This window comes from Carassius carassius, chromosome 6 (genome assembly GCF_963082965.1).
Source record: "Carassius carassius chromosome 6, fCarCar2.1, whole genome shotgun sequence".
Taxonomy (NCBI): Eukaryota; Metazoa; Chordata; class Actinopteri; order Cypriniformes; family Cyprinidae; genus Carassius; species Carassius carassius.
In genome coordinates, this window is record NC_081760.1 from 18,576,016 (window position 1) to 18,591,339 (window position 15,324).

The window sequence follows — 15,324 nt, forward strand, 5'->3', positions numbered from 1 at the left end:
TGTGGGTAATGAAGTACTTATCCAAGACATCGCGAATAAAAGGCATTTATCTCAAAACAAGGTTAGTGCCCCATGAACTTTTGGAATTTATATGAGCATATACTATCGTTTAGTACAGCCGTAGCTGGTTTTAACTCTACCATGTATGGTTACGTTTTTATGGCTTATACCCCAACTGTCAATGTTGTATTGAATTTTTACTTCCTGCACCGGCTGTGGGCGGGACTGTGATGCTCTATTCGGCTGATTTCAACCAGGGGGGCAGGGTTTCATATTTTTTTGAAGCACCCCTGGGCGCCGCCATTGGCTAGCGGACCCCCACCTGCTGTTAGCATTCCATTGACTCCCATTCATTTTGGCGTCACTTTGACAGCGAATAACTTTACATCTGAGGCGTTTAAAGACTCCATTTGTCAATTAATTATGGACGTGGAGGCATAAAGTCAAGGGAGATAATTAATCAGAATATTTACCAAAATTTGCTCCTGTTCACGCTCGCCTGCTCTGCAAGATTCAGTGGGTGATTCAGATTTCTCTTGGCACAGCGATTAGAAGACTTACAGGTTGCTCACGTGACATTTACGTCATCAAGCTCAGTTTGAATCTGCGCAGTACGCCCGACCCCCAGGAAGTGCGTGCTTCTAATTGTCTTCATTTTTCTCCGTTGAATCCAACGGGGTCACTGTGTCCATTTCTTTTACTGTCTATGATTACAACGCACTGGATAGCTGGCCAATACACCTTCAGAAAGGCGGGGGAAAAGAGGAGAAACAAAAAATGTACAGTATATGGAAAATAATGTTTTTTGAACCTTAAACTGCATAAAGACATTTCATTACACCAAATACACAAAATAATGTTATTTTTAGAATTTATTTTTAAAATAAGTTATTTTTTGTCAAAATAATAAGTAGATCACTTGATTACCAAAATAATTGTTAGTTACGGCTCTAGATAAGTTAAAATATTTCTAAATACATCTACATTGTTTTGTGCAGCTCGGTGTCTTTTTGTGATTTAAAGGAAAATATTCTTTAAAATTGTATTTAAAACATTGTCTCGTTCTAGTAAACTATAATTATCTGTATTTTGTCTCATCTCGTGAGCTAAATGAATTGTCACACCCTAGTGTCCATAAACGTGATATAGCTCAGAATGTTTCCAAGTGTGATGAGGCTTTCACCTTCAGGTTAATCGTGTTCATGAAAAAAAAAAACTTTAAATAAGGAAATTGATAACATTGCCATAATATCCTTTCAAATGTTAAAGTTGCCACAGTAATTGTATGCTTTTAATGTGCTGAATTTTATTTGTTTGTACCATTTTAGATAACGATTTTGTGATCTCTGATTTTAGTCCTTGAAAACCATTAAGTCCTGGAATTTAATTTAGCAGTTTCTGTGCCTACGCTGGTAATACAAACTTAAACGCATTTTTTTGTTTGTTTGTTTACAAACAGAACGATAATGCCAATCACCCAAAAGAATGACAATAACCTCTACTTGACCACGTTTTCCTTCTGTGTCCAGCGCCTGCGCATCACATGCGTCGCATCTCTGATGGCGTCATGTGACGCAGCCGTCGGTTTGCCACGTCGGTCTGTAACTGCAACGCGAGGAACTTCTGCAAGTTTGTTTTGCATTTTAAGGCCGTTAATAAGGAGCAGCACTTGACTGCAAAAGCACGCGAAACAAAATTTCCACACGGTCCCATCAGAAACCCCACAGTCTCATTAATACAGAGAGAGGAACAAATGAGGTTGTTACAGAGTTTAGGTGACTGATGTCTGCGCTCATGATTGATGTGCGGTAAGTGTTGCTTTAATTATTCATTTAAGTGTTAATTATGCATTCAGTCACTGTTTGATCTAATGAATCAGATCATTAATATTTATATAGTTGAGGTGGTTCTGTTAGGGTTAGTTTAGTTACCTGCGACAAACCAGTTAGTAAGATTATTTCCTGTTTGTGTTTGAAGTGTGTGTTTGTTAGCTGATGTGTTAGTCTGGGGTTCAGCCAATAGTTAGTGGTGGTAGTTCAGTCGTTAGTCTGGTTATGTGTATAGCTGATGTGTTTGTCTGGTTGTAGTGGTAGATTAGCTGTAAGTCTGGTCTAATCTCGCAGCATTTCTGAGCATCATTGGATGAGTCCCATCAGCAGCAGCAGTGTGTGTGTGTGTGTGTGTGTGGATGAGTCAGTGTTATAAATTTTTTCCCTTCACAGTTCAGCTTCTTTACTAAGTTCCTCTTTTAGTGCAGCAGTTTCAACTGCGGCTTTGTGCCAGATGGTGAAACACTCGTTTATCAGACTATTACCAACTCATCTCTGACCTGACTGCTGAGATGAGAGTTGATTGAATTGATTCTCTTGAATGACTTGACAGTAGTTTTCTTCTTTGCCATGTAATTTCACATCATGTTTAAGGGTTTTCTTCTTTCACTGTTTGCTACATTTGTTACCAGGTTAATAACACTGTAAAGGAGTTAGCAGTCAGTAAACAGACGGAGTATTTAATGTTTCTCCCACAGTGTCCAGGCTGCATTGGGCCAAGACGTGAGGACGTGGTCGCTGGGAGCCGCAGACAGAGATGCCCGGGGGCCGCAGGGGTCCAAGTAGACAGCAGCTGAGCCGCTCTGCACTGCCGTCACTGCAGACACTGGTGGGCGGTGGCCTCAGCAATGGAACGGGGCTCCGGTGCAGGTGAACTTACCTGAGCAGTATTCACTCATCGTCACTTACTTTATTAAGAAATTCATCTGGTGGATTCTGGAGTACCTCTTTCATTTTAAACCGTAAATAAAAACTCAGGAATACACACACAATTATGCTGTTACTAATTTCAAATAGGAAATAAACACACGAAGAGCAGCATGCCAAATGATACTGCTTTCACCTTATTACACAGTTATCCAGATTATAAGGTTTGTTTCTGTTTTTATCTAATGATCCATGTGTGAATTTATTAATGCGAAAACCTTGAACACCATTGTTTTTATAGACAGACACATGTATGTCAATTGCTGCATAATTATAATGATCAATTTTATGTCAGTTCTACCATGGGATTATCGCTGTCTGCTTACACATCAGTGCACAATGTTTAATAGTCTACTTTGGGTAGTTTAAAGCCAAATAATAAAATGCTCACCATCAGGTTCATCTGATCTCATGCAGTATGTTGATACTGTTAAAGTCTGCGATGTTTCAGGGTGATGTGAGTAGCTAAAGGCCTATTTAGACTAGTGCATTTTCGTTTTAAAACGGCATTTTAAAACGAAAAATTTCCTCGTCTACACTTGCGTTTTAACTGCATTTCAGAATCATTTTTGGTCCACACTACACAATAGAAAATGCATATCACATGATCATTCATGCAGGTAAAACGACTTGAAAGCGGGCAGCCACGCTTTTTTTTTTCCTCTGTTTTGGTCTGTTTACAATGAAACACAACCCCGTGGCTTTTAAACTAAAACGGGGTCTGCAGCATTTTCGAAAGTCTCCATTTTTGAGGGTCTAAAATGCCAGGGTAGTGTAAATGAGTCATAACCGTAGTAAAAGTTATGAGTTTAAAAATGAAAATGCACTAGTGAAAAATGTGTCCAAAGACTTTGTGATGGTTTTAGTTTGTAACCTGTGTCTGATGTTTTCCTGTTCATAATAACCTGATAAGATGAAGCCAGTACTAGTGGAGTAGATTTCACACCGTATAATTGGGGTATTGTTTGTTTGCGCGCACTTTTTTTTTTTTTTCCTCTCTCTTTTACTCAGTTGTTATTAAAGCCCAGAATTGGCCTGGCAGATTTGCATTCTGTCACCAGGTTTCTTACAGCAACTGCTGGTTCACATCTGCCTCGTTTTTAATTATGCTGGAAATATTTTATGCGTGTTTTGTGAACTGCCATTGTTTTATATGATCTTCAGTAAACCGTTTTTTTTTTTTTAAATCATCCTGCCTCTTCCTACCCCTCACAGGCTATAGAAGAGCTAACATGAGCTGGTGTGATCACTGTTTTGAATATCAGAAGGAAATCTGCTTCATGATGGAGTTAGAGGTTTACTGAAGAGAGATTTAGCTTTTTGGCTTGACGTGTCTTAATCATTCACTGCTGACTGTAGTTGTATGTAAAGTGGTCCTGTGTGTGTGTGTGTGTGTGTGTGTGTGTGTGTTTAACTTGTGAGGGCCAAATGTCCTCACTTCTATAGTAAAATATGACAACCTACTAGTGAGGACATTAAGGCCCAAATACATTTATATAAATGCAACAGCGTATCGTGGAGTTTCAGACGGCCTTCAGTAAGCAACTGTAAGCTAAATACCCTTACATATCTATCTTACACATCTCTGCTAGAGCTAACGCAGCCATATGCATATAATTTGCCTATTAAGCCACACACAGGCTCTCAACGACAGTGACAGCTGATCAACAATTTCAGCAGTGGGCTAAATTAGGGATGGTTAAATGCAGAGTAAATTTCCCCACATGGATCAGTAAAAGTAATCCACCAATACACGGGTCACTATGCACATTCACGTCACTCTTAAATGATGATGTGCCCACAGCAGCAAAACTGCAAAAATGCTGCACATACACCACGCAACGGTATTATCAATGCACCATGTACACCTCCATAACAATGTGCACGCTTCAAATTTTATAAATTTCTTTGAGGGGTAGGTTTTGGGGTAGAGTGTTGTGTGTTAACAGGATAGAAAATATAATTAACCAATATGTCAATGGAAGTCTATGCAATGTCCTCACTAATATAGTCAAACAAGCTTGTTCATGTGTGTGCATGTTGCAGGAACAGCGGTGCAGTGGGTCTGTCGGCTCCACCCCTCACAGCTCTCATCACTCCTGAACCTGTCCGTCATTCCTGCATTCCCGACCTTCCTCTGGACAGTAACATGCTGTTTGAGTCACTGCTCTTCCTCTACCTGCTGGTGGCTCTCTTCGTTCAGTACATAAACATTTATAGGACAGTGTGGTGGTCTTCATACAACCACCCAACAGCCTCTACTTCAATGGTACAATCAAATGACAGAATACATTGGTATTACTACTAATATATTGTTGATATTAATAATGTACTCTGCTTTGTTGCTAGTTTCCTAGTAGAACACAAAAGGAGACATTTGGCAGGATGTTCATGATACTCTTTATTGTAAACCACTCCAGACAATAATCGTTGAGCTCTGAAAAGTCTTCTGTTTGGTTGAATTTGTTGTGCCACAGTTGGGCCTGCAACATACACGAATCAGTGTCGTTTGGCATCATTTTACAGTATAACTCTGAATTTATTTTCAGTGTATAATGACTAAACAGACACAAATTAATCATGATTTAAGAAGACTTGAAATATAGCGCACCACAGCTCAAATGGACCATGTTCATAATGCTTCATTGTAGCTTGACGGGCTGATCACCTTTTGCTTTCATTGTATGATTCAGAGTAGTGTGAACATCATGCTAAACATCTCCTTTAGTGTTCCACTGAGGAAAGTAAGTCATATAGTTTAATGTAATATGAGAGGGTGAGTAAAGGAAGAGACGATTTGAAGTCATGCTGTCATTTCACATTTGCACACATGAATAATGGTAGCAGTGAACATGACAAAAATCCCCTTTCAATATGAAACAGTATGTAATAAAAATATATATATATTTTTATTTTTCTGTGTTAAGAACTTCCATCTGATGGACTATCACCTGGCTGTCTTCATAACCGTGATGTTGGCCAGAAGACTCGTGTGGACCATCATCTCAGAGGTGCTTCTGATTCTGTTTTTAATGATCAAGTAAAGCTTTTCAAATGATTGTTTGTTAACCATGTTCCCTTTATATTGGCAAGCATAAAAATTTGATTATGCAACAATTAGTTGTGGCCCTTGAATCTATTTGGTTGAGTAGTCCTCCATGAGTGTTGATATACAGTCTAACAGCATTGACACTGTTTGTAGCTCAGAGGGAATGTTTGTTTGTAACGAATTTGCATGTTGCCTTCCCTCAGTGGGTGTGTGTGCATGTGTGCGCAGGAGGAAGTTTGAACCAGGGTTTCTGTGGTCTATTTGTCACCTCATCATAGTGACCTTCTCAATGATGATTATCATTCACTGTGAGCTGAAAGTCCCTCAGGATGAGTTTTTCCACTGTTTCCTTCTAATAAATATATTGTGTGTCATTTTTCAGGCCTCTCTGGTGTGTCCATCGTCTCTTGTCTGGTATGTGGCTCTGATTGCAACCCGCTTGATCCTGCTGACATTGTGTGGATGGGTTCTGTGCTGGACTGTCATCAACCTCTTCGACAATTACTCCGTACTCAACCTGCTCTTCCTGGGATATCCGTAAGTCTCCAGTTTTCTTTATGAAACTGCATGTATGATTATCTCAGTGTCCACGCATGTTTGGTGACAGTGGAACTTACTGGTCAGACGTAAGATTTGATCTCTTCATAGCCTTTGAACACCCTTTCAGAAAATATAGACACATCTGCTGAATTTGTCCATGAATTTTACCATGTTAATCATTTAAGTTATGATTGGGACTGAAAGATTTTATTTGTAACAAGCTTACCTTTGTGATCGGAACTGCTACCATTAAATAATAAATAAATGAAAATCCTTATCCACTAGTCACAAATGGTTGGAAAAATCATAAGGGATAGGCCATGGGATGCTGATGGTTCTGCCACTGGTGTTCATGTTCTTGTTTCTGCTTGCACTGTATTCGTTTAATTTGTTGTTGTTTTAATCTACATATTCTGTCTCTTTGTCTCTGATTCAGGTTCGGTGTTTATGTGCCACTCTGCTGCTTCCATCAGGAGGGTCGAGCTCAATCCACTCCACCTGAATGCAGCTTCTCAGAGCAGGATGGGTATGACAGGCCTCTGCTGCGGCCCAGAGACTTCCTCACACTGCTGCGTGAAAGTCTGCATGAGCAGTTCTCCAGCCCCACACACATCCCCACACACACCTGCCCGCCTTCACCTGAGCTCATCCGCAGTGAAGTGGAGGAGCTCAAGACCGACTTTAACCGCCGCATCAAGGAAGTTCTCTTCAATTCACTCTTCAGTGCTTATTATGTGGCATTCCTACCCCTGTGCTTCGTCAGGGTGAGCCATCCTCAGACAGTAGTCACTGAATGGACTGTTCAGTCGCTCTGCAGCTTGATCAGAATGACAGAATTGTGATTTATGTACATGTAGTTACCAACCCATTTTTTTTAGAGGTGTAGTTCACTGTTGGATCAGCATGATGTCATTGGTGACAGAATTTTTTTTTATAATTATTTATTTATTTTATTTCTAAATTCTACTTCATGTTTATGTGGTATCTGGATCCGTGTTTATCTGAAAGCAATCATCATTGATGCACAGTAATAGAGGGATGGAAAAATGTAGTGAAATATAATGGTGCAGCAGTCCAGCCAGAGCAGCATCCTATTCCTACTCAACCAAACAGCCAACTACTCAATCAGGTAGATTAGTGAGACAGTACTTTGTAAGCAGTGGTGCTTTAAATAGAATGAACTGGGAGGTGCAGCTGTTGCTATTAACATGTTAAAAGAATCTATCAGGTTAATGATAGTGATACAATTTTGTGTAGAAGTGCATAACTGCCAGTCAGATTGGAGCTTGTGGTTTTACATTTTATGTTCAATGTTTTCCAGAGCACGCAGTACTACGACATGCGCTGGTCATGTGAGCACCTGATCATGGTGTGGATCAATGCATTTGTGATGTTGATGAGTCAGCTTCTGCCACCCAGTTACTGTGACCTGCTGCATCGCTCCGCTGCACATTTGGGCCGCTGGCAGAAGCTAGAACATGGATCCTACAGCAATACGCCACAGCACATGTGAGTTTACCTCAATCACATCAAGTCACAGAACACCTTCAGTGAATAAGAAATTAATGAACGTTCCTTTGCATCAACTATGTAGTTGTTTAGACATAGTTTCAAAGTCAAGTTCTTATAAAAATGCTTGCAGAACACTTCACAGACAAAATATCAGCAGTGTTATGGGTATTTATAATTGTTGTTCTCATTGGTATGTGTTCAGCTGGTCTGAGAGCACCATCTGGCCTCAGGGAGTCCTGGTGCGTCACAGCCGCTGTCTTTATAAGGCTATTGGGCCGTATAATGTGGCCTTGCCCTCCGACGTCTCGCATGCCAGGTTTTATGTGAGTATCTGTTATTTCTTGTCCTTTAACTTAATATGATGACATGAATGCAAATTAATATTTACCCACCAATTAAAGGGACATTTAACCCAAAAATTAAAATTGTCATTCATTTCCCTTCCTCATGTTGTTCCAAACCCGTAAGATCTTCGTTCATCTTCGAACACAAAACACACAGTTTTCTGGCACTCCATAGACAGCAAGGGTCCTACCCAGTGTTGCCAACTAAGCAATTTTGTTTGCTAAATATACCCAGTGTTGCCAACTAAGCAATTTTGTTGCTAAATTTAGCAATCTTTCATAGTACCCTAGTAACTTTCTTCCAAAAGCACCTAGCAACAAATTAAATCGTTTTTAAATTTTATTTCGCTACTTTTAGCAACTTTTGATAAGTGATTCAAACAATAAAAAGGGACACATTTTCCATCTAAATTTCACAAAAAGAGGAAATGATACACCTTGTTGTGATTGTTGATCAGTTAATATACTGTAAGGAAATTATCTAGAAAATGAAAAAGGTAGGCTACTAGTAGTTTTCCTGGAAATGATCTGTTATCCTTTGTAAACCCTGTAACCCAAAACACAAAATACAATCCGTAATTGTTAGAGTAAAAATCTTTGAATTATTTTCTTAGTGTTGCATACTGACTAATATTACACTGCTTAAAACTATAATTGTTCAGAATGTGTAGTGTAGCTAGTTTACTAGCTAATAAAAAACTTGTAATCGCTGTGTAATGTCTAAAGTGTTTAATAATTCAATGTTGTGTATATAAGAACGTTATTTATATTTTAACAATTAATATTAAGCATTTATATTATTCTGCAAACAAATGTAAATTAACATATAAAAATATATTTTTTACCGAGATTTAAGTGGTAACTCAATTTAGCATTGTGATTACGCAGTAGGGGTTGTACGACTCCTGATTTCTACTAGTCAATTTTTATATTTAAAAAATACTCGTGGTTTATGCTACTGTAAATGAAAAGACATTAAATGTGTTTTTTTTATAAATAAGCGCTTAATTTATAGCCTTATGCAACAATTACATATATAAATTTTCAAAACTTATGACATTACATATTTACATTTTCATGTAACAGCCAGTATTTGTATTTGTGTCTGTAACAATCACAACATTTTTCGTATCTGCATTCGGATACAATGTCGTACAGTACTTGATAAGACCTTATCAAGATCTTTTTTTTCATAATTATCACTGAACAAGTATGCAGTGTTAAACTAAAATAATTATTAATTTCTAAAATAATATTTATCATGCAAGCAGAGAGATGTCACGACAAACGTTTAGTGATCATTTGAACACGACTGGATCAATTCAATGCGCACATTTTTCATTACGCGGAACACTTAAGCGAGTCTTAATGTATAATGAACTTCACTAAACAAATACTGGTGTGCCGCGCAAACCAGCAAAAGATAAAGATGCAAACATGTAGGCCAAGTAGGAAATGTATCCATATCTAAGTTGATTATTATCCTGCTCTCTCGAGAGAGAACTGGTTTTTGAGAGACTGACGCGCAGCGCGGCTGTTTGATTGGTGAGCGCGCTGTGCTTAATCCATTCATTCGTATCATATCGTAGCCTAAGGTTTAAAGCAATGGCTTTTAAATATATACAATAGAACGTGTATAATGTATTATTATAGGTGATGTTATTCTTTCCAAGCTCTGATTTCTGAGAGATGCACGGAGACAACAGCAATGCTGTGTTTGATTTGCGGGCTTTTCATTCATAAAGTATACATTCATTGACTTTACACTCATGACTTAAGAGGTCTCTGTATAATATTGCATTGATCCCCTGGCTCACCTGTTATCTAGCAAACTCCGGCCTGTGCCAGCTTCAGCTGAGTGTTCTGGCAGAATTATTCCTTGTCTGTTTTTCATTTTTGAAGCCATTTTCTGTGCCATTCGGAATAATGTATTCGGCTTCATTCACAACCCTATTTACATATTTTCATTTTACATGCAACATAGATAAGGTCATAGAAAGTAACAGCTACAGGTGCTGGTCATATAATTAGAATATCATCAAATAGTTGATTTCATTAATTCCATTCAAAAAGTGAAACTTGTATTTTATATTCATTAATTTCACTCAGACTGATATATTTCAAAAGTTTATTTCTTTTAATTTTGCTAATTATAACTGACAACTAATATCTCAGAAAATTAGAATATAAATTAAGACCAATACAAAGGAAGGATTTTTAGAAATCTTGGCCAACTAAAAAGTATAAAAATGAAAAGTATGAGCATGTACAGCACTCAATACTTAGTTGGGGCTCCTTTTGCCTGATTTACTGCAGCAGTGAGGCGTGGCATGGAGTCGATCAGTCTGTGGCATTGCTCAGGTGTTATGAGAGCCCAGGTTGCTCTGATAGTGGCCTTCAACTCTTCTGCATTTTTGGGTCTGGCATATCGAATCTTCCTCTTCCCAGTACCCCATAGATTTTCTATGGGGTTAAGGTCAGGCGAGTTTGCTGGCCAATTTAGAACAGGGATACCTTGGTTCTTAAACCAGGTACTGGAAGCTTTGGCACTGTGTGCATCTCCATAAAGTTGGTCAGCAGCAGGAAGCATGAATTGCACTAAAACCTCCTGGTAGTATATGGCTGAGTTGACCTTGGACCTCCAAAAACACAGTGGACCAACACCAGCAGATGACATGGCACCACAAACCATCACTGACTGCGGAAACTTTACACTGGATCTCAAGAAACGTGGATTGTGTGCCTCTCCTCTCTTCCTCCTGACTCTGGGACCCTGATTTCCAAAGGAAATGCTAAATTTACTTTCATCAGAGCACATAGTCCTTTTTGGAGCGAGACACTTCTGATGCTGTCCGACAGCTGAAACCCATGTCTTGCATATGTCTTTGTGTAGTGGTTCTTGCAGCACTGACTCCAGCTGCAGTCCACTCAGTGAATCCCACATTTTTGAATGGTTTTGTTTCACAATCCTCTCCAGGGTGCGGTTATCCCTATTGCTTATACACTTTTTTTTTTTCTACCACATCTTTTCCTTCCCTTCGCCTCTCTATTAATGTGCTTGGACACAGAGCTCTGTGAACAGCAAGCCTCTTTTGCAATGACCTTTTGTGTCTTGCCCTCCCTGTGCAAGGTGTCGATGGTCGACTTTTGGACAACTGTCATGTCAGCAGTCTTCCCCATGATTGTGTAGCCTACAGAACTAGACTGAAAGACCATTTAAAGGCTTTGCGGGTGTTTTGAGTTAATTAACTGATTAGAGTGTGGCACCAGGTGTCTTCAATATCAATCCTTTTCACAATATTCTAATTTTCTGAGATGCTGAATTTGGGATTTTCCTTAGTTGTCAGTTATAAACATCAAAATTAAAAGAAATAAACATTTGAAATATATCAGTCTGTATGTAATAATTAAATATACAAGTTTCACTTTTTGAATGGAATTAGTGAAATAAATAAACTTTGATATTCTAATTATATGACCAGCACCTGTACATGCAATATTGTAATCCTAAAATTCATGTTGTACTTGCAAACTCTTTGTACGCATTGTGTTTAATGCATGCTTGAGTAGTTGATTGTTTCCGACAGCACCGACTAGTGGTTGAAGTAGTAGATCACTCGATTACTCGACTAATCTATGCAAGCCCTATTATGCAGTGATGTCATCGTGCAATGACATCAAAGTAATTTAACACAACTTTTAGCAACAAATTGACCTCCCTTTAGCAACTTCTCCTGAAAATTAGTTGAAAACAGTGGTCCTACCACGGTCAAGGCACAAATGTAGTAAGGAAACTGCCAAAACGGTGACATCACTGGTACACCTGTAATTTTACAAAGCTACGAGAATACTTTGTGTGCAAAGAAAAGGACTTTATTCAATACGCAGATCATACAGGTGGTTTATCAGGCAATTAATAATGAGATAAAACATCTGCATTAATAAATAGAAAAGAGTTTGTCTGTTACTCTGCTGTCATTAGATCAGGATTCCTCAGATCTGGTTCTGCAAAGTTAAGCTCAAAACGTGATCACAAATTCACATACCTGTAATTTTCTAGTAACTCTGAAAGAGATTGATTATCTTAATCTAGGGGTGTTTGATTAGGTTTGGAGCTAAACTGCAGGGCTGGATTTGAGGAACGCTGGTTTACATCACTTGTTTGGGGTAAGTCATTGCCTAATGGTCAGAGAGTCTGACTTGTAACCCAAATGTTGCGGGTTCCAGTCTCGGACCAGCAGGGCTTGTACTGTAGGTGGGGGGAGTGAATATACAGCGCTCTCTCCTACCTTCAATACCCTGACTGAAGTGCCCTTGAGCAGGGCACCGAACCCTCGCTGTTGTCCGAGTATGGGTCACTGTACTTGCCCACATGTCACTTCACTTTCACTTTCCCAACCATGTTCCAACCTTGCATGTCTCTTTTGTGTGACATGCATTTCAGATCTTGGAGTCTCTTAATGACCTAATGAGCTGAATCAGGTGTGTTGGATGAAGGATACATGTGCAATGTGCAGTGGGGCTCCAGAAATGTGGTTGGGAACCACTGGTTTAGATGTTGAACTGATATTAATTGTTAATGTGTTTTGATCATGTGTTGTGTTAGCCATCGGCACTGTCATTATTTACTGATCTTAAGTTCCCCAAGCAGAGCTCTGCTGATCATACTGTGATGTTCGCTTCCCATGTGATTGGTGCTGATGTTGTTTTCTTCTGTTTAGTTTCTGTTCCATAAGCCACTGCGGATCTTGAACCTTCTCATCGGAATCGAGTCAAGCGTGATACTGTATCAGCTTTACTCCCTGCTGCGCTCTGAGCGCTGGAACCACACCCTGTCTCTGGGCCTTATTCTCTTCTGCAACTATTACGTGCTGTTCAAGCTGCTACGGGACCGTATAGTGCTGGGTAAGGCGTATTCGTTCCCACTGGGCAGCAGCGGTCTGGGCATTAAGTCATAGTGAAACCGAGCAAGGAGATAAAACCAGATCCCTGAAACAATATTGAGTCAGGATGAGACTGGGAAATTCTGTTGCTTTTGATAGTCTATTTCCGTGCAATGTTTGTATCTATTTAATAAAATATTTTATTTTGTATACTGTTACACACCACAAGAAGACGGGCATTACCTTGCTACACACTGTCACATCCTTTTGTAGCCCGCATCTCACATGAAATCTAAATTCAGCCAAAGATGATAAAAAAGAAAAAGAACTGGAAGAGAACTGATCATGATGAAGGACCGGAAAGTCCAGTTCATTGAGTGCTGTTTGATCATTTCCACTGTTACTGTGTTTTACGAGTATTATATCTGTTTATAGTTTCGTTGTGTCCACTTTGTTTCAATCAAAATTTGTAGAAAAACCACACTGACAGGATCAATTTGAAAGCTTCACCGATTAGCATCCTTATTTACTTTAAGTCAACTCTGTAGGGCTGTGAGCCATTGGAGTGGGCGTGGCTAGTTGTTTGTCTTTCAGGTTTGCAGTATTTTACAAAACTGCTTTGTTTCAAGTACAGATGACATGAACCGGAATAAAAGACAAAAACAGTGCCCATTTTTCTCAGATCTGTTGGTGGATCATCATTTTCACGAAAATTGTGAAGAAATATCTGGGTCATATCTCACACCAAGATAAAAATAAGACCTGTTCAAGAAAATTAAACCATTAAGATTATTTACATTATGACAGTATTTTCATATTCAGTCATTTTGAGGTGTGCTACATGTGAAAGTGCCAAAAGCCTTAAAATAAGCTCCATTTTCTTATGATGTTCAGGTGAAATATGAGCTAAATGTTCTCGACAAGCCACATGCCTTTTATAAATAAGTAATTGTATATTACTTGCATTGTCTAATCTGAGCTGTTGCTACGGTAATTTCTTATTCATGACTGGTGCTTTTTATTTTTTGATAAAGCTTTTAATATGTTCATAACAGTGGGCATTAACATTTTCAAAATGATTCCTGTCAATGAATGAATAAATGTAATGTGCAAAATGTCTTTGACTTACAGTGTGTGTGTGTGTGTGTATGGATATCTCTAGAACTGTCTATGACCACTAGAGGGAAACAAATGCCTGTAAAAGCAGTATTGTTCTCACACACAGCAATACATGACATTTCCACATAACCAAGCACCTTTATTCAACAGGTTGCAGTCAACACTAGAGAAAGCAAACACTTTACAGAAACTGTGCCAGTTGCATCAGGGCCGTGTACAGAAAAAGGTGACATCAGTCTTTCTGTCTTCTGTTCGTCAGTCTCAAACTCTTCACTAATGACTGTCCCGAAATGTGATATCAAAGGCAGCAGATGGAAAATATTTCTTAAAAACCTTTCAGATAAAAAAAAAAAACAGACACTGAAATGTAATTTATGTTTGGCTTTAAATGGAGAAAAATTATTAAACCCTGACCTTGCTTAAGATGATTTGGCAAAACACTTGTTTTTTTGTACAATATGTATTGTATGGCTTAACAAGTGTTAAAAGTATTCCTAAGCCAAGTAGTTATATTAGTTATTGATGCTTCAACGTTCTTGTGTATTGTTGCACTGTTCAGCTTTCCTGTGTGAAATAATAGTATCCTACGTGCTAATGAAGTGAATGCAAAGCTACTGCTCAACCTTCTCTGCAGTCTACGTAGTTCCCTTGATCCAGTAGCAGATTTAAGCAAATTTAAGTGGAGTGATGCACACCGCCCCTTGAACTCTTGAGGCAGTTCTGCTAAGGTCCACACACTGGTGACCAGAGAAGTTCTCGATGACTTTTTGCTCCCAGCGCTGAAGTCTGTGGTTCCACATGTGAACATAAACTTCAGAGCCACTGGTGCCTGGTTGAGAAGCATCGCAGTGTTAGTACAGGAGGTCATAGGTTTCATCCCTGGCCTCACAGAAGTGGTACTTCTGTTATATATAACTTATATATATATATATATTAAATTAAAATTTATTCATTTAGCAGACGCTTTTATCCAAAGCGACTTACAGTGTATTCAGGCTATCAATTTTTACCTATCGTGTTCCCAGGGAATCAAACCCCCAACCTTGCGCTTCGTAGCGAAATGCTCTACCACTTGAGCTAAAGGAACACTACATATAATTGATGTATAACTTTTCAGGAAA

General features: G+C 38.9%; 1 protein-coding gene across 3 annotated transcripts; it reads left to right on the plus strand.

Annotated features, from left to right (window-relative positions):
- The first annotated feature begins 1,544 nt into the window (after positions 1-1,544).
- LOC132142463 (transmembrane protein 39A-like) lies at positions 1,545-14,214 on the plus strand. 3 transcript variants are annotated; one of them, XM_059552351.1, is made up of 9 exons: positions 1,545-1,808; positions 2,528-2,693; positions 4,803-5,025; positions 5,684-5,767; positions 6,188-6,342; positions 6,782-7,109; positions 7,667-7,854; positions 8,060-8,180; positions 12,923-14,214. In XM_059552351.1, the coding sequence occupies exons 2-9, from the start codon at positions 2,587-2,589 to the stop codon at positions 13,157-13,159; spliced, it is 1,443 nt and encodes a 480-aa protein (XP_059408334.1). In that variant the 5' UTR covers positions 1,545-1,808; positions 2,528-2,586; the 3' UTR covers positions 13,160-14,214. The 3 variants fall into 3 exon arrangements, with proteins under 3 accessions (XP_059408334.1, XP_059408333.1, XP_059408335.1); XM_059552350.1 differs by having other exon boundaries at positions 1,546-1,808; positions 2,528-2,699; XM_059552352.1 differs by lacking the exons at positions 1,545-1,808; positions 2,528-2,693 and adding an exon at positions 3,994-4,303.
- Positions 14,215-15,324: the final 1,110 nt, after the last annotated feature.